The sequence below is a fragment of the Macrobrachium rosenbergii genome, chromosome 19, assembly GCF_040412425.1.
Source record: "Macrobrachium rosenbergii isolate ZJJX-2024 chromosome 19, ASM4041242v1, whole genome shotgun sequence".
NCBI lineage: Eukaryota > Metazoa > Arthropoda > Malacostraca > Decapoda > Palaemonidae > Macrobrachium > Macrobrachium rosenbergii.
In genome coordinates this window covers 11,369,157-11,392,908 of record NC_089759.1, presented here as the reverse complement: position 1 = coordinate 11,392,908, position 23,752 = coordinate 11,369,157, and the positions used below count along the sequence as shown (strand labels likewise).

Genomic DNA, 23,752 nt, shown 5'->3' with positions numbered 1-23,752 from the left:
ATCATGAATAAGAAGTTGATCAATAGATAATTTTTTACATTCTTCAAATCATAACACATTTGTATTAGGACTGTAACTCATTAACCCTTAAAAATGTATTTACAATACCATGATGGGATGGCATAAAAATATATCTACAGCATTATGATCTGAATACAAAATTTATGAGGACCAAACTACACTTTCATGAACTTATGCATGAATGTCCACTAAAAATGCATGCATCTGGTGTCCCAAGTTCGGTTACATTGCTGTATAACTATGTTTTTGCTTGTTTTAGTTACCTCCTCCACACAAAATCTCATACCCCTTGTTGCTGGTCCAAACCACTAATTTTCATGTTTTCCCAGCACCCTTACATATAAAAATTATAAAAGGACTCTTAATAGGACAACAGAGGTTTTAGGGAAGAGAAGAGGAAGGAGAGAGAGAGAGAAAAAAGTGAAGTGATCTTAATGCATAAATCATATGATATGCAGTTGGTAAATTACATGGTTATGTCTATTATAAGTACAATCACAAAAGAATTATAAAGGGCAATGATGTCCAAGGCCAATTAAAAGGTTACACACTACCTTATCTGACCTAGGGCGCTGGTCAAGGAGTCTTCTGCTCTTTGGACTGTCCCCCCCCACAAAAAAAAAAAAAAATACTTCTCTAAATCATATGTAAAACAACAGAAATTCATCTCAACCTCTGCACACCAGTTCTTAGTACTGAACACAGCATATGTCCTGCATTAAGGTTGAGGCTGAAAGGTACAGCTAGAAGGATCACATTTGTTCTTGTCCTAACCCTGATAGTTAAATGGTAAAACTGCAGTTCAACTGAACAGTCCCTACAAAAGTAAATATTTATCTATATGCAAAACACCATTATATAAAGTTCTTTGTTACCTTAAAATCTGCAGAGCGAGCATATTTCAGTAACTTTGTCATAACTGTTATAAAGGGTATCATCTTCATGGCTACTGCACAAAGGTGGATTTCTTACATCTCATCCATGAGAACTGCCGTTCCCATTCACCAACCCTCTTGTTGGCAGTACAAGCGTGGGTTATTTCACACTGACCTACAGCATTTTCCTATTCAATTTCGAACCTATCCAGCAAATCATATGCCTCTAATCATGCACAATTCAGAAAAGGTATACTGACCTGCCTTGCAATTCCCTATTATGATTGTGACCATTAACAAAACTGGTATGATGTCTTACCGCTCCCATTATGAAATGAATGGTGTGTATGTTGTCACACTTTGATGAGCATGAATCTACAGTTAACTTTTTAAATTCACCCGGTTAACTACCAAATAAATGTGCCTTGTGCATGTGTGCTGTCAAGCTGAAAAAAAAAAATTCTGTTGTGAAACAATTGCTACCCTATAACCCCCATCGAAGTCAATAGTAAAGTCACCAAACAGCCTAGGAAAATTCTTTACGTATGGCATCAGTTTAAGGTAAGGTTAAGGGAAAGGGACAACTGTATCTATCAATGTTAAAATAAGGCTGGATGGGGGGAGTGGGAGTCTTCTGTCATGGCACATGGCTGTTGGTCAGGTTTGGTTAATGGGGTTAGGCTAGGATGTCTCCCTGTAGAAATAAGACTTTTCTGTGCTCCTATGCTGTCCGTAAATTTGCCAAACCGTCCGATTTTAGCCAATTTTCCGTTGGCGAATCACAGTAAATAGCCTAGCTCACAAAACTAAATTGCAGTTTAACAAATTGATTTAGTTTGGAGATAAATTGCCTAGCCCACAAAACTAAATTGCAGTTTCACAAATTGATTTAGTTTGGAGATATTGTTGGTAGAAGTAAGCATCAGCTGTGTCGGTATTACCTTGGGAAATTACTTTTTCTGCAGTATTCTGGATGCTCATAGAGAATTTACTGTTATTTTTTTGTCAGTCGACTGTAATTAACCTCAGAACTGATTACTTTTGCTCTCATACATGCGCAGTGTTGCAAGGGAACTTTTGGTAAAAAGTGAGTTTCCTCCACCGGGGGGTTCCGCCCCTGGGATAAATTACACGGTCTACTAGGTTTGATTAGGTGGGGTACATATGTTTGTATGGTTCGTTTTATAACAGATTTCCTTAGCCAACCCCTTCTTGAACATATGGCTCCCTAATGTCTCTCGTATTCTCGGAACCGTGCAGAGCAAATACTTGGAAAAATAACATATTGTTGTGGAAGGGATTATGGCACTTCCTGATCGGCAGAATTGTTTTCTGTTAATTTTTGCACTGCCTATAGAATCAAAGTTAGTGGCCATGCTAACTGCAATTCTTACATGTACGGTTGCCATTTTCTGTTAATTTTTGCACTGCCTATAGAATCAAAGTTAGTGGCCATGCTAACTGCAATTCTTACATGTACGGTTGCCGTATGTTACGCTGAATATAGGTATTGGGTATTAAAAACTGCGGCTGGTACTAAACACGGCGTCCATTTTGCAAGTACAGTGCGGTAATCTGGTAGTTTTCTGTCTTACCCACACGAAAACTGCACCTCACTTATCAAAAAAAGCATTTTTTCCGTTTCACTTCATGTCCTGGTCGCCCCATACTGTTTGGTATGTTAAGCTACCCACACTCATAACCTCCATAACCTATTGCAGGCTGAATTTCCGGCTACCACCATTTTGTGAACACAGGCCTACTAAGAACTACTCTAACCCTATCTTAATAAACATTATAAACCCCCAAAAAGCCCACAAATAATGGTTAACTTCAATCTACTCCTGCACATAATAGAAAGTGCCTGCGCAAGCCGAATCCTACCTCGGGGCCTGCATCATTCGTCAGGGGAACTTTGGTGCCGTCCTCTTGCGGTGCCATTTCGGTGGTGGCTTCACCGTTTTTGACGCCGTTCTTCTCCTCAGTCATGGTTTCCTCGCCGGGTAACCCTTGTCAAGCTAAAAATAATCTTGTTAAAAAGGATCAACTGTAAGGCTTCTTGCCAAAAGTTCTTGTCACGGTGCCACTTCGCTCGTCAATGGCGTGTGGGTCGGGTTGGTCGGCTGCCAGACAGTCAGCTGTATGGAGATTTGCAGCCCATCACGATTAGGTTGCCATTTTATATTGAATGCCAATTGCAAATTTTGTTAAAATTTAAAATGTAATTAGATTTTTCCATATTCACACCATTAGTGAAATAAACGTGTCTCTCAGTATAAAGATAAAAATAACTCTGCTCTACTTAAACTATAGTGCAGACAAATACAATTTTATGGGTCTACCAATTAAAATTCGTCAGCGAACGATACTGCAACGGGATCAATGGTACTGTGTAGACAATGTGTTTTCCCGGGATATCTTTATTATAAATCTGAAATATTACATCATATTTATGTACATATATTTACACATACACAACAAACAAAATATAAGCGTGTATGTGCGTGAGTGTGTAACCTTCTCTTGGTGGGCTGAAAGAAACAGATTATGTGAAGAGCCACGCCCGCAGTTCCTTTGACTGGACTGCCTCCCTAAATGTACTCTACTCTATGAGTAATTTGTAATTAAAAAATTTTATGTTATCTAATTACCTACCACAACAGCTTTTCGTAAAATTTGGATTTGTATTTTCAATAAATATGATCTTTTCAAAAATAATGATAAGAGTTTTGAGCAGTCATGGGGAGGTGGACGTAATAGCCTCTGCAATTCACAATGGAGCATTGAAGGGTACTCTTTGTGGTGAAACTTTAAAGTTTTAGGCCCACATTCGGTACGATTTCATTCAACCTTAAGCCCTCCTGCCCTAGCTTTGAATGAGACCAAGTTACAGTGCTGAGGAGTTTACTAACTTACTTAAATGTACCATGAAGTCAAGAAACATTATATTCTTTCCAACAAAGTGCAGTTGAGAAACAATCAACTATATTTCCTGCACCAATTCTTTTGGGTGATGCCACACGGGTTCACAAATACGCATTTAAAAAGTTTAACACATATAATTAATATTTAAAGGACACAACAATCATCCAAGTTACATTAAGAAGCAAGAAAACATTAACATATTACTGCAAAAATTGACAAAACGTTACGTTACTTCGATAGAGGAAAACATAAATGGCAAGAAAAAGGGGATTTCAGAATATTCTTATGAAGAAATTACTGCAATGACGACGACAGTTCACGAGGTGATGGGGCTGGATTTTACGAGAATTTCTTCTACAACTTGCCTTTCTGGAGTTTGCTGCGAAACAGGCCGAGCTTCATGTTCTCACCCTGGAAGAAAACTCGGGAGGAGTACATTGGATGGCACAGTTGTCACATCTACAAAACTACAGGGTTACGTAACAAAGCATCTACTAAAACACAAACATTAAGTAGTTTAATCGTAACCCAACATACAAAAAAAAAGGGGTTTCGTCCAGAAGGCAAGCTTAAACTACTGGCATGTGCCCTTACAACAAGAAAATAACATATACATTCTCCACAGGAAGAAGTTTGACAACACTGCAATCAGACGTCATTTAATTTTATAGAGATGGATAAAATTTGCGAAAAAGGTGTTTTACTACTTTAAATATCAATGTACTAATTTATACAAACTCACTGCTATAGTTAATATAATAAAAAGCTTCTTCTGTGGAGCAAAACAATCACATCAACGTATTTTTTCATAGAAACTGGGAAATACATCAAAATAAGTATTCAAGAAAACTAGGAAATTTTATTCAAGGGGAATAAATGGCAATTTTTTGACATTCTCCCCCAAGAAAGAATCATAATTAGAAGTAATCACAACTGCACCCAGGAGCGAATTCAATTGAATAACGCTATGCAGCTGTGACCATCTTAACACATCAAAAATTTAAATCAAATATACATTTTAGAGTACATCCATAGAAATTAAATCCTTTCTCTCTTGATCACAGCGGATTGCTGCTGCACGCCGAGGTCTAGTACCACTCAGAGGCACACTATCTGGCTCCTGAGTTACGACACTATCAAATTCCCTCTCGGGTAATTCCAGAAGTACGAGCTTTGTGATTGATCTCATGTATAGTTTATTATTCACTCTCACTTCCACAGACCTAATCACACCATCAGACGATGGAAACAGCTGGGTAACCTTACCCAATGAGAGGAGGGATCTATAGCCTTTCCCCAGATGATCATCTAAGTCTACCATCACTATGTCCCCAACTTTCACATTTGCAGAGAGATAATCACTAGAATTAAAATGTCTCTCTCTCAAGGACACTAAATAGTCTCTTTTCCAAGAGTTCTCAAATTTTCTTAGCACTGATGATAATCTAAAATATTGTTCTCTAAGATCACTTGAACTCATGAAATCTGGGTCATCAGTTGCTGAATTGTTAAGAGGAGGGGAAATACAAATATTTCGCCCATAAAGTAACATGGAGGAGTCAAAGCCTCACAATCTCGATCAGAGGAGAGATAAGTCAGTGGTCGAGAATTTATCACAGCTTGAAACTCAACAAGTAGAGTTCTCAACTCTTCAAAGGATACACGTTTGTGATATAAGGCTTTGGACAAACATCCCTTTAGAACACCAATAAGGCGTTCATAAAAGCCTCCAGACCAGGGGCTCGCGGTGTAATGAATTTCCAATTAACACAATTTCCTTCAAGGTATGACTTTACCTCTGGTTCATCCATAATTTCCTTCAGGAAATTATTAAATCAACAAAATTCCTACCATTGTCAGATATAATCAGACTCGGCAGAGAATGATATGCTACAAAGCGTCGAAAAGCCAGTAGGAAATCGGAAGCAGTCATGGAATGAGTCAATTCAAAATGAACTGCCCTGCTCGTAGTACAGGTAAATAGACATATAAAGACCTTCTCCTCCAAGCCAGTCTCATGATCAAAAACATTAATAGCACCAGTATAATCAACTCCTACTGATTGGAAAGATCTATCATATCTCACTCTTTCTGTGGGTAATGGTGGAGGAGGAGGCAAACACAACCGTTTCTTGGTTAACTTCTGACACAAAACACACTTTGACAGAATCGATTTGATAACTTGTCGTGCTTTCGGTACCCAAAAAGTTTCTCTCAACAATACCAGTACAGAATTGACACCAAAATGGTGATGATGTCTATGCAAATGTTCAACTATCAACACTGTTAAATAACTTCTGGAAGGCAATAACATTGGGCACTGAGTATCATAAGACATGGAAGCGTTTTTCATGCGACCCTGAGACCTAATTAGATTTTCCTCATCAACAAATAAGTTCAACTGATTACAGAAATTCTTAATATCCATGGACACTCCATGTGAATTCTTATCACAGAGGTACATTCTGGTAGTAGAAAAATGTTGCTTCTGTTCAAGGAGGACAAGTGCTTTCATTTCGTTAACAACAAACTTAGAACCTTTACTGCATTTATTAAGAAAAAGCAATATTGACCTCATGATACGTTTAAGCTTACTTAAATTACTGTAACGTGGGATGTCAATTAATGGGGTTGGAGGGTTAACAAACTTAGGTTCTGAAAGAATTTCATTAACATGCACAGTTTCTGTAGCTAAAGATTGGGGATAATCACCAGTTAAAAGCCATTTAGGGCCATTCCACCATAAAGGAATTTTGCGCTAAATCTTTACTAGTACTACCTCTGGATAGAATATCAGCTGGATTATCCTTAGAGGGGTATACCGTAGAGGAAACTTGAATTCATTAATTTCAGTGACTCTGTTTCGTACATAGGGAATTTTACTATTATTGTTCTTCACCCAACAAATAGAAACCATGGAGTCACTCCAGAGAGTGCAAGAACTCAATCTCAAATCATCATTCTGCATTAATCTTCCAGCAAGTTTCGCACCCAAGGACAAGGCTGTCAATTCCAAACGCGGAATAGTCTGTTTAGGGTTTGGTGCAACTTTACACTTACTGACCAGTAAATTGCTTACACTTCTCTTGAAATCAATCACATCGGCAGCAGCTCCATATGCCTTGTTAGAGGCATCACAAAATACATGCAAGTGGGAACATTCAGGATGTACAACAAACCTAGGAAACTTTAAACTTTCTACATTTCTAATACACTTGCAAATTTCATCAAACCTTGAACATAATGATTCTGGCAAAGGGTCATCCCACCCGTAGTTACTCCACAAACATTTAAGAAAATATTTACCTCTCACCTGTATTGGTGACAAAAATCCCTAGAGGATCAAACATTCGAGCTATTACTGATAAAACCTTTCGCTTGGTTAAAGGTCCTCTATACTCACAATTTACTTCCTTCAGTGACATCTCATCTTGTGTTAGATACCACTCTAAACCCAAAACGTTCACTCTTTCTTTGATAACATCTATGGTTCTGTTAAACTCTGAATCATTACTGACCCATTCTTGTAGAGGCATATTAGCATCTTCAAGAATCTCATTTATTACTGGATACTCATCCATCAAGACTGACACATCCTTGTAAGTTTTACTAAAATTATCTACATAGAAATTCTTCATCAGAGATGATGCAAGGGGATTATCATGTAAAGATAAATGATGCAAAAGGGTTTGCTGCAAGAGAAAGGGGGAGCATGTAGCTCCAGAACAAACTACACAAAACCGGTAAGTTGCAGTAGACTTCAAATCGGAGGGATCAGTTATCCATAGAAATCTGCAATAATCACGACAGTCAGGTGAAATGCCTATCCTTAAAAGGCTTTACTGATATCTGAAATCACAGCTACTGGGTTTGTACGGAAACTCAACAGGGCATCAAAAGTTTAGTAGTTAATGAGGACCAGTTAATAAACAATCATTTAAGGAAAGTTCTCCTTTAGCCTTGGAAGAAGCATTAAAAACTATTCGAATGGGAGTTGTTTCTGAATCCTTCAATACAGCATGGTGGGGTAAATAATGCCCTATAATAGGGAGCCTGAGGGAATTAATTCTATAAACCCAGACTGAACGTAATCTTGGATAATCTTATCATAATGAGCATACAAGGAGGGGTCAGATTCGAATCTATGTAGCGAGGAATTTAATTGACCAATGGCTATTCTATAGTTAACAGGCGGTCTACTTTCATCTTTAAATGGCAAGGACACTTCATACTTATTGTCAACCCTTTTTACTTTATCCTTAAAACACTTAACTGATTCTCTTTCTTCAGGACTAATTTCAGATTGACGGATACCAACACTTTCTAAATCCCATAATTTTCTAACTTCACAACAAGAATTAATAGGATTTCCTCTACTTCTATTCTTGAACAACATACATTTGATGTAGTAATCTCATTAGATTCTACATCGTCATAAGACCAACTAGGAAGAGGTCAAAAATTAGTGCACCGCCAGAACTATTCAATATCTGTATTCCAGAGCAAATTTGACGGTTGTGAATGAATTTTCCATAGTAATCGGCTCCAATGACTAATTCTATACCATTCACTTCATCTGAATTTAAATCATTATCTGCTAATTTTATGCCTTTACTCGCCAAGAACGCAGCTGACTTACTTAAACCTGGAGAATAAATTCTGAATTAACTCTATCGAATGCAATGGCATTAATGACAGTACGAATCTTACCTAGTCTCACCACAACTCTTACTATATTACAATTGACTTCCATGGCATCACTGCCAAATGGTTTTACCTTTAAGGCTACTGTTGCTATGGACGGTAGACTAAGCTTATGAGCTAATTCCTTTGCAATAAACGTTCTTTGTGCACCAGAATCAAAGAGTGCTCTCCCAAAGGAACGATGTCCATTCCTGACACAATTACATTAGCAGTAGGAAGAGAGCAGTCGAAACAGAACTCTTATTAGTCTGAGAATGATCAATACCCAAAGAAGCAGTCATAACTACTGGGGAATCACCTTTACTTACAGCACCTTTAGAATCATTATGAGATTTCCCAGAATTAACATTTGACTTACTAACATTAGTACTATTTACACTCAACTTTGGTGGAGCAGGATTAACAGGGTTTTCTGTTTTCTTACAAATCATCGGGTAATGAGGCCCATCACATATATTACACTTCGGTTTGTTTCTACATTCAGAGAATAAATGACCTCCTTTGAGGCAAGCAAAGCACAACCTTAAATATTTAACTCTGTCCCTTCTACTATCAATGGTTTTGAAAGTCTTACAATCGTGAGAGGCATGGTTCGATGAGCAAAAACACAATTATGGTAAGAACTACTATTACTAGGCTTAGTGTTACTTTGTTGTGCTCTCTGCACGTTTTGCACATTTGAGGGAATCACTTTAGAATAGTTACCCTGATCACGTTTTTCTCTTATTAGAATTCTCACCTTCGTAACAAAATTCCATTAATTCACAAACATATTTCAAACCTGAGGAAATTTGCTTTAAATCAAGAGACATACTATTATGTTTATTAGCTATAGCCTTACGTGTTTCAGGTGATAATTTCTCGCATATTATACTAGAGAAAATGGGGTTCATGGCCTCTACATCTAAATTCAATGTGTTCATTTGTAAGATAATCTTCTCATATTCCAATTTGAACGTGTTCAAATCCTCTATTGTATGACTGGGAGGGACTAAATGCGTTAATTTGGACATAAGTCTACGTTTCAATTTGTCCTTATTATCATACTTCTCCTTAAGGGTCTGAATAGCTACTGAATAATTGGCATTAGTGACAGGCAAACCTTCTATGGCTTTAAAGGCGTTATCCTTTAAACTAGCTCTGAGGGTAGAAAACTTAATCACATTGGAAATATCCATACGATCGTGAACTAAACTGTTAAATATATCCCAAAATGCAAGCCATTGTTCTTCCCCACCGCTAAATTCAGGTATCTTAATTGCTGGGAGTTTAGGGGAGGAGGAGAGGGTTAATGGGAGCCGAAGGAGGAGGCAAAGCGGGCTGTTGATTTATATCTCCGTGTCAATCTCTCTCATAGTTTTCTGTGCAGTAGCAATAGCTTTCCTTACACATCTAGTTATTGCTCTATAACTTCTACATAAACTATCATATTCACTATCCTGTGAAATAATCGTCACATTCTGTGACCAACTATCTTCAAAACGTCGTAGACCCTCAATAAGACAACGTTCATACATTACAAGGGTCGATTTTTGGTGTATCAGTATCACCAATGCAGTTATCTGTCTCATCAAGCAAATCTTGTAAGGAAATAATTTCCCTTTCAATAACTACCCTAATCTTGGAATCCATTTTCTTGTTAATGGATCAATAAGAAACTTGCTCAAATATCAAAAATGTATGGCAAATTATCTAAACCTGATTGAAAACATAACTAATCTTATTCATAGGTCGAATAACATTCACTGAATGATAGATAATTTGACCACGTGCTCTTCATCACTTCACAAAATAAATCTGGTCACGAAAACCTAAGTTCAAAAATGGCTACGAAATTCAACAAGAATTTCTTCACAGAGTGATCACTAAATACGAACAATAATGTTCCATAAACAATAGATTACTTGGCAAAACACTCCAAGTAATCATTACCTTACCCTGCTCACCAAATAACTTTGGACACGTGCCAGCTACACTAAAATGACTTTATAGCCATCCATCACCAACGTGAACTTTATCGTAAATTATCTTTAACATCCAAAAAAATCCTTTGTGAATCGTTATGGCATCCGGTTCGTTCGAAGGACCAAAGCAAAGTACTACTATAACTAGCAAAGAATGTGGTGAAACTTTAAAGTTTTAGGCCCACATTCGGTACGATTTCATTCAACCTTAAGCCCTCCTGCCCTAGCTTTGAATGAGACCAAGTTACAGTGCTGAGGAGTTTACTAACTTACTTAAATGTACCATGAAGTCAAGAAACATTATATTCTTTCCAACAAAGTGCAGTTGAGAAACAATCAACTATATTTCCTGCACCAATTCTTTTTGGGTGATGCCACACGGGTTCACAAATACGCATTTAAAAAGTTTAACACATATAATTAATATTTAAAGGACACAACAATCATCCAAGTTACATTAAGAAGCAAGAAAACATTAACATATTACTGCAAAATTGACAAAACGTTACGTTACTTCGATAGAGGAAAACATAAATGGCAAGAAAAAAGGGGATTTCAGAATATTCTTATGAAGAAATTACTGCAATGACGACGACAGTTCACGAGGTGATGGGGCTGGATTTTACGAGAATTTCTTCTACAACTTGCCTTTCTGGAGTTTGCTGCGAAACAGGCCGAGCTTCATGTTCTCACCCTGGAAGAAAACTCGGGAGGAGTACATTGGATGGCACAGTTGTCACATCTACAAAACTACAGGGTTACGTAACAAAGCATCTACTAAAACACAAACATTAAGTTGTTTAATCGTAACCCAACATACAAAAAAAAGGTTTCGTCCAGAAGGCAAGCTTAAACTACTGGCATGTGCCCTTACAACAAGAAAATAACATATACATTCTCCACAGGAAGAAGTTTGACAACACTGCAATCAGACGTCATTTAATTTTATAGAGATGGATAAAATTTGCGAAAAAGGTGTTTTACTACTTTAAATATCAATGTACTAATTTATACAAACTCACTGCTATAGTTAATATAATAAAAGCTTCTTCTGTGGAGCAAAACAATCACATCAACGTATTTTTTCATAGAAACTGGGAAATACATCAAAATAAGTATTCAAGAAAACTAGGAAATTTTATTCAAGGGGAATAAATGGCAATTTTTTTGACACTCTTTATTTTACATAATTTCATAATCATCATGTCAGTTATGGTTTCCATCATCTAGTGTGATTCTCATACACAGAGTCCATAAATGAGCCTACAATTTAATACAAACCAATTACATGATATAATCCCTTCACAGCTCTTGCAAGCCCGTCAATTTCATTTAACATTTATTGATTATACGCAAAATGCAAGACGTAACTAGTGTACAATGTGTATGGTAGTTACTTTTCCATGGTTCGGTCAGTATCTATCTGCACGTCATGCATTATTTAGAAATATGTTCTTGTATCTAACCAATCTTCTACTTTTCTCACTTTTAACTCTTAAAGAAGATATCAAAATGCGGTAGGCACGGCAACCTTCATTCTGGCCACGTGATTCTTGTGTTCGTTCTCAGTATAAAATTATGTAAAATAAACTGTAGTGTACAAGTGTATGGTTTAGGAATATATCATGAGAGAAAAATTGAAAACATGCGCATTTTAATTATTTCAAACATGGGAATCTGAGCCATACAATAGTCTAACTAAAATTTTATTCGTCCTATTCAGCAAAGAAAACGAACAATGGCCATTCCTTGCAAGGGTGGCCTTGGGTTGCGTCACCCTCGAGATACTGCAGTGATTCTTTTGTCTTTTCCTATTCTGTACTAACTGTGTGGGAAAGAAACTTTCTTCCCAATCAATAGTTAAAGTGGCTGAAGGCGAAAGAGGTTTCCTAAAATAAATTTCATCCTTTTTCAGGCAATGCCGAGTTCCTTATGTCATGAAAGGTGGATTTTGTGGCATTTAATCCTAGAAAAATTAAGTATACCTAAGTTTAACCAGACCACTGACCTGATTAACAGCTCTCCTAGGCCTGGCCCGAAGGATTAGATTTATTTTACGTGGCTAAGAACCAACTGGTTACCTAGCAACGGAACCTACAGCTTACTGTGGAATCCGAACCACATTATAGCGAGAAATGAATTTCTATCACCAGAAATAAATTCCTCTAGTTTTTCATTGGCCGGTCGGAATATCGAACGCGGGGCCAGCAGAGTGCTGGCTGAGAACGGTACCTACCCGTCCAATGAGGAACTTTTAATCCTAGATTCTGATGCAAATACCCATAGGGTATAAATGAACATTATTAGTAGGTTCTTGTTGAACGCTCAACATATGAGTATTCTGCCTCATTCAGTACTTCGAATAATCCTTATTATCGAATAAGGATGATGCAATCTTTGAAGATTTGACTGCTAACCTTACTAAGGTGTGGGAGAATTTAAACGAATCACACGAACACTATTGCATGATGTATTGTATCCATATTCTTGTTTCTGTTGAAAATTGTATCAGATATTTGTGAAGAACTACGTCCGAATGCTGATGATGTCAATTGGCAATTTTAAATCAGTTTTTTTTTTAAACCAGCTACTAGTAGTTTCTTGGATTTAGATGCAATAGAATATCTGTCATAAATGCGTCAGCTATTAGAACCGAAAATATTTATTCTTTTAAATAAGTTTGAACAAATTACCGATAAACGGAAAAATACAAAGGTCATCATCATGATTATGTGAAGTCATGGCGGGATGTTTCTCCATCTTCAATCTTCCGTGTTTAGGTTTTAGAGGCCATCGCTTGGTTCATCAAACGTGATCCGGTTTTATTAAGTCAATGCCCGAAATATATTGTTTGCCAGAACAATTCATTATTCATTAGGAAAACTCTAATAAATAACTCAGAAAACACAGAGGATTGGAAAAAAACCCAAAACGAAACAACAAACGTTAGCTTCATAAACTCAATGAAAAGATAAAAAGAAAGCCAATGAAAACATTTTTAGTAAAAGCTTAGACAGGACATGAATGATCAATGCCAGCAAATTGGAAGAGCTAAATTTTTAATACGAAAATAAAAATAAATTTTGCGCTGAGCGATTTTCTGACAAATTGCAATCGACCTAAAGCTGATATATGCAACGACTACACGAATATGCTTAAAATAACGGAATATAGGAGCCAACAGATTAAATAATTTCCCGTACATATTTCGAAATTAAAATAAACTTTGAATGTCTAGTTGAACCATGATTTTTCTTTATTTAACCGCAAGAACAGTAGCTGCAAGTTACAATAAAAGCGATGCTTCCACTTTACGGTTAAATATCCTAATTTAGGGTAATCAGACCTTACTTGAGGTAAAGTTAAGGGTAAGGACAGAATATGGGAAATCTAGGGTAATCCAGGGCCATTTTAGCAATTTTTCTTCCCTTCTTGCTGCTTTCACTTCCCAGTATTATTATTATTATTATTATTATTATTATTATTATTATTATTATTATTATTATTCACTTTGGTTTCATGTACAGCCCTCCACAGGGATAATTCCCTCTCTGGCGGGCCTTTGTACGTTTCCAAAATAATGTGCTTCTCACATTTTATAATCATTGTCTTTCAGTGTTTCCTCGTCAGTATCGTAGCTCCGGCAGAACAGGAGAGTCTTTAGTTCTTTTTTAAATTTGCTTCCTGCTTGTATGCTCTTCACTTCAGGCGGTATTTTGTTGTATAGCCTTGGTGCACAGCGTACACATTTATAAGAACCCTGCATCACACGTTTCACAGCAAGCTCCTTCATCATCAACTTCCCCTGAGTAATGTCCGCAGGTTGCTGACTCTCTCTCTCTCTCTCGATTTGGGTTGACTCATTCTTGTCCAGTATTTTCTTTAGTGTTCCATCTTTACGTGCTGTTTCGATAATTATGAGATAATGTTCGCACGATAGTTTGATCTTTCCTATACTTGATTTAATGTCTACAGTATTTGTTCTCTCTCTTTCCTTCCTCTTCTTCGTAATCACTTTGAACATCGCGCAAGTCAGGCACTTTTACACACAGCACTTCACAGACACGTCCTACCGGCACGAAAGCTTTAGAAAATATTATTATTATATATATATATATTAGCCTATTATTATTATTATTATTATTGTTTTCTTTCTATTTTTATTTTTACGTCATCACATCGCCTCCATGGACTCCACCTACGCTACACATTAGTGCCCCTAATGATGGCTTTAGACGATAGACGCCGACATGTCCGTTACCTTTTGAGAGGCACGGTCTCTGTACGGCGTCTTCTTCTCGTTCGGATATTAACTAGTGGTTACTTTCATGAAAAATAATCGATTAGTACAGAAGCCCGGATAAATACATATGCGAGCGGAGAGGAAAATAATAATGAAATACTAATGGGTAGGCCTATCAACTATAAAATAAAATCTTCACTTAGTAACTCTGCTATAAATGTCAGCAGCTGACCAGCCTTTACGAACATCCGCCGCCCCTGGCCTTGACACCTAACAGGAACGTACCGAGTGAATTGAGTTCGGAATTCAGTGACCACTTTTTAAACATATTTTAACCGTTTTCTGTCACAGGCGGCTTCTACTGATTCAGATGAAACACCATTAAAGTATCAAAGCAAATCCGACTCTAATATTGTAGAAAAATGTGCTTTTATTCTCTAATTAGTGATAAAAAAATGTAATGAGTAATTATTTACAAATTCGATGACTCGAAAGGAAATAGATTACTAGAATGTTTAGGAAGTGATAAAAGTAACCGAATCCAGTAACCGATTATGGCCACCACTAATATTAACACATGGTTACATCTATAGATGTTATGATAAGTGTGGCAGATGCGGCTGCATGTTGTAAAATGTGAGCAAAAGTGACGTAGTAGAGAATGTTAAGTATCCAGTCAGTAGTTCAGCAAGCATGGGCTTATTTCGTTCAATTTGTTTTCTTTTGCAGATTGATGAGTTATTTTTTTTTCCTTCCAGTGTTTCGCTTTTTCTGATAATCGTGAAAATATTTTTAGTAACACCCATGATACTTAAATTTCACAGTTTGTCTAATGGGCGTTCGTGTAATTTGTGAAGTTAGCATGGTATTTATAGTACCAACTTTTTCGAAGTATAAATTTACAATACTGTATTTCTTTGTTTTGTTTTAATGAGAATGATAAAAGAATTTCTATCTTTTCGTAATCTTTGTTCATATGTGCTGGGCAGGAAGGCGAATTAAAAGCATCTTTGCTACATAACTTGGTACCATTTTAGCCTATCACACTAGATGGTTATTAAGTACTTTGTTTACCATGTTAACATGGCTTCTATTAGTATATACATACATACACACACATATGTATGTGTATATAATACACAACGATTCTTTATAAAGTTTAGGGTAATCAACATGTAATTAAGGTAACTTTGATTCCGACGCAGGGTAAAGTAACCTTGCACTAGTGGAAGCCCTGACTGTATGTCATGTCTAGACAGAAGCATATGATCTACAGTATACAACTCCTGTTTCTCTAAGAGCATACTGAATATTTTCATTGCAACCTGAGTCGTGCGGCCAGTCAGGTCTCCTTTCATTGGTACCTTCGCTATGACTTCCAATTCCCAATCTTCAGGCTTGCCACAGTTCTTATTTTGCAAGAGTCTATAGGTGTCATTAAGTTCAGCTAAAATGATCTCTAGTCCTTATTACTGTTTCTGCCTTAAAAACTTTGCATTCATTCTTAAGTACATAATGGCCAAAATAAATTTTGATTCTTTGTCTGCTGTTCCCGCTGCTTTTGCTGCGTCACTTTTCCCTGCACAGAGAACACCAGAGAAACGCTTCTAGAACCATCGAACAACCGCCAAGGTCGATACCCAGCAATCAGCAAAATAAACAATCATTATGCCAAACGCCGCAGCAATGTCGGAGTGAATCCAGGAAAAAAAGTCACAGGTAAAAAATCAAAGAAAAAAAGTCAAGAAAAAAGTCACATAATTTATGGTGGGTGGTAATGAAGTGACAAAAAAGTCATAATTTTGGCTTGGAAATAAAAGTCAGGTAATTAAACAAAAACATTCAAGTCAGTCACAATTTATTTAAGCGTCATAAATAAAGTGATGAATCAGAAAATATTTTAAATCAGTCATTAACTGCCAATACATGACTTGTATATATTGACACTATTCATATATTATGGCATTACATGTGTGAATAAAAATAACGTTTTGCTCGATATCTTAAGCACAGCAAGGAAATCAAACAAAAACATAATATCATGGAATTACATGCATATTCAGTGTAAAATATTTTCTGTTTTATTTACGGTACTTAAATAAATTGCGACTGACTTGAATACTTTTTTTATTACCTTTCTTTTCTAGCTAAAATTGTGACTTTTTTTGTGACTTTTTCCTGTGACTTTATTACCGGTCACCATAAATTAATGTGACTTTTTTACCAGCCAAAAATTGACTTTTTTTTTCGGAGACTTTTATTCCGTGACCATATTACCAGCCACCGTCGGATTATTGTCAACAGACTAACGAGTGATGCTGTAGTTACACAAAACGAAAACAAGTTGTCCTGTCATTGTTTCTTTTTTTCCTCCTTTCTCGACAATGTTTGTTTATCAAGACTGAAGAGGCCAATTGCTACAGTTGGCAAAAGCTTTCTTTGACAGAGAAAAACAGAATATATTTGCACAAACACGCATTTATTTTCTTTACCCTTATTTATAGCAGCAATTGTCGGTTCAAAAGCCAGAAGGCGGAATCAGCTCCGATTAAACAAAGAAATACGATGAATCTATCAAAAGGACCATGGGACTCACATAAAATCTTCCTACAACCAGCGATTAAGAAGCCATCAACTGGAGTGACGTAGCGGGTGACCTCTGGATTTCTTGGTATAAATACTGCCTGTCTGTATTCCTTACTTCATTCATATACTGGCCAGTAGAAGGAGACAGTTTGGTCTCTGAAATATAGCAATAACTCTCTACCTTTTGGCGTTTTTATGGGCTCCTTCTAGTAGATATATATTATATATATATATATATATATATATATATATATATTATAAGTATAGTGTGCAGCTTATATATATGTATACACTAAAGCATACTTCAGCTTTGTCCCTTTCTATATGTGGTCGCTGTTTCCAGTCAGCCTTCCCCGCATTCCTCTGTCCAATGCATTCTGACTTCTTAAAATCTCTCCCGCATGACATTTGTTATTTTATCCAAAAGAGAGAAATCTCGACAGGACCAGGCATTGCATACACAGGATGAATAGGACGTTGCTGTAGTACACTAGCAAGTTATTTATCGCCTGCCACTCAAACCTTTACTTAAAATTGTAAATGTCAAAGTTTGTTCATACGAGCAATGAACCTCAACTTCAAATACCGGTACTTCCTGTTTAGCGAAAATAACATGCATTTAAATAGGCGTTGTCATTAAATTATAAAAAAAACCCAGCCATCACCCGCCAACCAACCCCACCTAACACACACGCACTCTACGCCCATGCAAAATCACTCGAGCAACTCACAGATATTACTTTATGATCATTGTTATATCTATCGTTAATGTTTTCTAATAATATCCTGAATATTATCTGTTGTACTAAAGGTTTGTCGACACTGAGGGCGAATGAGTGTTAAAGCTGTTAGGCCTAATGCTAACAGTACTCATACGTATACGGAGTAAAATTGTTTCTGTGTAACGAAATAAGTGCATGAATGCAATAATGGTTTTCTGGGAGATCTGAAACAGCACTTTACTACATGTTTCTGTTTACGGCAAAGTTAACCATTTTGAGGCCATGTACTCATGTAGCCTAACATTATAATCAGTCGAGTATGCAAGAAACAAAAATGAGGAAAAATCAAATCAAATGATTCACGCGCAAGATTTCATGTAAGTGCTGAAAGATGATTATCATATAAAGGAATCAGCTGTCATCAACTATTCATCAAAATTATGACAAAAACTAACCAAAAATAATAAAGCAAATAGTCCTATCCAAGGATATGCATAAACGTTCATCGAGCCCACACTAGGAGCTAGTCTCAACTTCTAAAGAGACTTGCTTGAGCAGGCTATAATATTCTAGAATTAAGGAAATGAACTATTATTCCATAAACGGTATTTCTAGAATAATCTAGTCTATATGTAGGAAAACTGGCAGCAGAGATAATTTCTTTTAAAATGGTTTAATGTTTGTTGCTTCTCAAACTATATCTGCTTGGCTTATACCTGGCGGTTTATTTTAAGCGATAGTGGCTTCGCTTTTTGAGTTGCTACACATTCCTTAGCGCATTCTCACTTCCATGGCCACGGCCCTGCCGTCTACAGTAACCAGCATTGGCTAATGTCCAACATTAGCATTCTCGTAATACCAGGCCGATCCGCGGCAAAAGTGGATCAAGTTCTCTATCAATTTGCCATGACAAAAAATTCAGTTTATTATCGTAGACCACACATGCGGATCGTATCAGATATTAAGCTGATTAGAAAAGGTACATGTAAAAGACGTATTGTGTGTGTGTGTGTGTAAATATGTAATATATATATATATATATATATATATATATATATATATATATATATATATATATATATATATATATATATATATATATATATATATATATATATATATATATATATATATATATATATATATATGCATATACGTTACAGTATGTGTAGGGGGCTGGGGTGCAAAATATAAAGGAACGATTCTTTTATATAAAAACACTTGCATGCTTTAGCGACCAAAAAATCTTCCTCAGAATTGTTATTCCTCGCTAATCTATCCGCCTTTCCTATAGGTCATTTACTTGGTTTCAGCACGCTGGAAAGCTTGAGTTCTTAAATTATTCTTTGTGTTGTTCCCTTTAAAGCTAACTCGAAATGAATTATTTTAAGTTTGTTTCATAAATGCATGATATTCAGTTTTTTTAAGGTTAATGCCCACGAGATATATTGCCACTTTTAAGGCTAGATTCCGTCTATTGAATAACTTTTTCTACTATACCAGGAGTAATCACTTTGGGATTAAAACAGCCTCACTATAATTGTATGAATGGCGATGTATTAAATGAGGTTAAAATTGTACGTATTTCCTTTAGATCGTACTGATTTTAGAAGAGTGCAAATTAATTTCATGAGAACACCGAGTTACATTTCTACTCTCACCGTGTCACCCCAGACACTTCGTTTTCAGCAGGATTAATAGAGTACTCTGTTAATCCGGGTTTTCAGAAGGGGTGAAATTCTAGCACGGCAGAATGAAATCTTAGGCAGTAGGGCGGATAAAAAAGCATCGTTGCTAAGGTACGCTGAGAAGAGCTTTTAATAGCTTTCAGTGTGCCAAGCAAGGCACACTGAAGACGGACCAGGGAGAGTCCCTAAAAAATTCGGGGGCTGACGGCCTCGACTGTAGCTCAGACGCTTCACGATTAAGTGAATGAAACGTTCTTGACTTGAGATCTGTATTATTTTCGGAGACTTTCTCATGACATCACTGAAAAAAATTGTAACTCGTCTGATGGGTGGAAAAAAAATTGTAACTTGTCCGGTGATTGGAAAATGAGGAAAAAAAAGTAATTTATCCGATGAGTGGAAAAGGAGGAAAAAATTACTACCTTTCCGATGAGCGGAAAAGAAAAAAAAATGCATGTCGTCTGATGAGTGAAAACGGAAAAATGTAACTTGTCCGATGAACGCATCTATTTTAGCGGCTTTTTGCGTGTTTTCTATTTGTTTAGCTCTTGGTTACCACCAAGCTCTTTGCTAAACCTTTCCCCTAAAAGTATTCCGACCATTTTACATTTTCAGAAGTTTTTTCATTTTGTAAGTACGTCTCTCAGTACAACACGTTACCTCCCTTTCTTGTACAAATCCTAACCTTGCCTGTACTTATTTCTCACATTTAAAGTTAGAACACTGTAATTTCTTCATTTACTGCAATGAGTATCTTATCGTTTTCTCAGTCTCTTTGACATGCCATCTTCGTGCAGATTACGATGATTATCGTGTACCAAGACTCGTCGAGTAACGATCTGTGATGGCGAAAACTATATTTCAGGTTAAACTTTTTCCACATAACTATACGATCAGCAAATCCTGTGCAATTTTATCATCCATTAACATGAATTGGCTATCACTTTTCCCAATGAATATTCTTGCAAAATATTGCTTCCAATTTGTGTACAAACGAACTGGCTACAAATACAAGCTCTTAATATAAGCTGCAAATTCTGTTGATACGTATGTTTGTTTACCTCATCATTCTCAAGCAAGATGGCGACGAATCTATAGCTCGAAGCAAAATTCAACTCCTTAGACGAGCTTAGCTCAGCAATTAAATAATGCGAAGAGGCAAATATTATGAAGCTGTCACTGTCACTGTCTCGCCCACATCACCGCAGAATTCTGGGCGGAGTCGTATGAAACACATTTTGCAATAATTCAGTTCTGTAAACCCTTGACGAATTTCTTCTAAATGGGGAGTAATGTGTTTTGAAAACCCTCAGCAACAACTGCAACGCATCTCCTCCATACTAGAAACACAAGAACAACTTCACATGACAGTTCAGCTAATTAAACCCCTCCCCCCATTCGGCCCCCCGCGTTAATGGAATGGTCAGGATCAGGTTACTGGAAATCCGTTTGAAAAATACCAGCGAGCTTGCACGGCTCACAGCATTTAATCTCCAGCCATATTGTAATCTTAAATATACAAGAAATAACGCTTCCCTGTTATTTAATTAGATACAGGTAAATTAAATGTAAAACTCATTATTCTTTATATTATTTACTATTTAAATCCATTTTTTAAAATTGGAAGCCCCAGTTACTGCGCTCGGATATTTTCCTAATAAACGCTCACATCGACTACTTTCCAAACTTTCAATTTACGTCATCGTGGCCATTGTTTATTTCCATGAGATTTAGGGGATTTTTTTTTTTGTATCTTAAAAATGTCCAAACGCGAAGTAGCCTGGTAGGTAACATTCTGATGCAATCAGCATAATTAAGTGACACTTGTATCGATATTCTCGTTTAAAATGTTCCAGAAGATTAAGATGCGTTGCTAATGATTACAAAATAGATTATAGGGAAAATCAGATATATATATATATATATATATATATATATATATATATATATATATATATATATATATATATATATATATACATACATACATACATACATACATATATATAGTGTGTGTGTGTGTAATGTATAGGGGTGAGAACGCAGAAGTGCGGTTAACCTGGGAATGTAACATACCCTTTAAAGAGATAAGGTTCTAAATGAATGGATGGGAGGAATACTGTAATCGTCGCCTGATATTATGACAAAATTGAGAAGAATGTAAGCATTCTCGGCAGATAACAATGTACGGGATGATTTTGACGTGTCAGAGGACTTGACAGTTTAGAATAAGCGGATCTAATGTCTACTACACGACAGTTTTCAGAGAATACTGAGAATATTGAGAGGAAAGGCAAAACTCTCCTTGTAATTCACTTATCTGGCCGGAATATTTGAGTTTCTATTTTTGTCTGCTGAGTCATTTCGGGTGCTGCTTTCAGTTGTCTTGCGCCTGGTGTGGCCCAAATAACCAGCGGTCTCACTGAGTTTTGCAATGGTTTTCGTTCAACGGCTTTCCGTAAATTGGGTTTGAGCTTCCCCGCTTTACGTACGCTCTCGGCCGGCCGCCTTACTTTATCAACCTCGTTGTTGCTATATATATATATATATATATATATATATATATATATATATATATATATATATATATATATATATATACATACATACATATATGTATGTGTGTGTATGTATATTTATATATATATATATATATATATATATATATATATATATATATATAAATTTATATATATATAAATATATATATATATATATATATATATATATATATATATATATATATATATATATATATATATATATATATATATTTAACTGTTTGTTTTATTTTGTTATAGCCTTCTCTTTCCCTTAATATTCAGGCTTTTATTTTTTTATTTTTGCATATAATCAGCATTATTCAGTGGAGGCTTGCCAAAAAAATTCACGGACTTCCGACCTGCTCTACTGCAAAGATTATTATGGAGAATAAAAATGATAAAATCTGACAGATACTTACGGCGTAGTAACGGCAGCATGTTAAGAGATATTAGAAGTTTTTATGATAAATACGAAGCTCTCTAAATAGTAGACAGGAAAAGTGTCGATTTGATATGAAAGTGGTTCTCTCCTTGATATCTATTTTGAGGGAATGATAACACCAGGAAATAATTAAACAGGGAGAAGGGGTCCACTTTTGGGTTAAGCCCGAGACCGCGCATGGAACAGGGAGCGGGAGATGCTCACGATAAACGACCTGAACAGTGAAAGTTAAAAGATGTTTCAAGACAAGTGAAAGAGGTGGAAAGTGTTTACAGATTCAAAACAAACAAAGACGAGAAAGAGGAATATGCTTTGCAGTCAACGAATAAAAGTTGTTGTATGAAAATCTAAAAACGAGTTTGCAGGAGCAGGAAGTTTGTGTCTAGTACATCCCCTGTACGAGAGAAAACAAAATCAAACAAGTCTCAATAAGGGAAGAGCCAAACGTCAAGAAGACGTGGAAGGACACCACCTCGTCTTCCGGAAGCCTTACTGGGGAGTCCGATTCAAGGCGTCTGAGTGAAAGGTGGATAAGGTTTCGACCACCAACCATCTGCTTAATAGTGTGCGGGGTGGAATATACGTCTCTCTCTCCCTCACTCTCTCTCTCCTATATACATACATACATACATATACATATCCATACATGTGTATGTGTACATGTAGAATCTACTTGTCACTTTTTACCAGATACATATGTAATTGTAATAGCCACATTGTCATCTCAACTTCTCGAATTCTTCGCGCTTTTTCTGGGTATGCTTGTCACTACCAAGACTTAAGATCCAAGTGCAATAAACTTGAAGCGGTTATGACAGCTATTACAATTACATATACATACATACATACATACATATATATATACATGTGTATATGTATATATATATATATATACATATATATATACACATATATATATATATATATATATATATATATATATATATATATATACTGAATGTATATGTAGCATCTATCAGTCTAAAACAACACTTTTATGGTTAAAAATTACTGTCTTAAAAGTGATAGATGCCTTATG

General features: G+C 36.2%; 1 protein-coding gene across 1 annotated transcript in view; it reads right to left on the bottom strand.

Moving 5' to 3' along the window:
* CD98hc (CD98 heavy chain) overlaps positions 1-23,752 on the bottom strand; it is a 46,481-nt gene that overhangs the window by 7,227 nt on the left and 15,502 nt on the right. The window contains exon 2 of the mRNA XM_067121026.1: positions 2,781-3,034. Within this exon, the coding sequence (XP_066977127.1) occupies positions 2,781-2,885 (105 nt within the window). The 5' untranslated portion in view covers positions 2,886-3,034. The remainder of the gene's footprint in view (positions 1-2,780; positions 3,035-23,752) is intronic.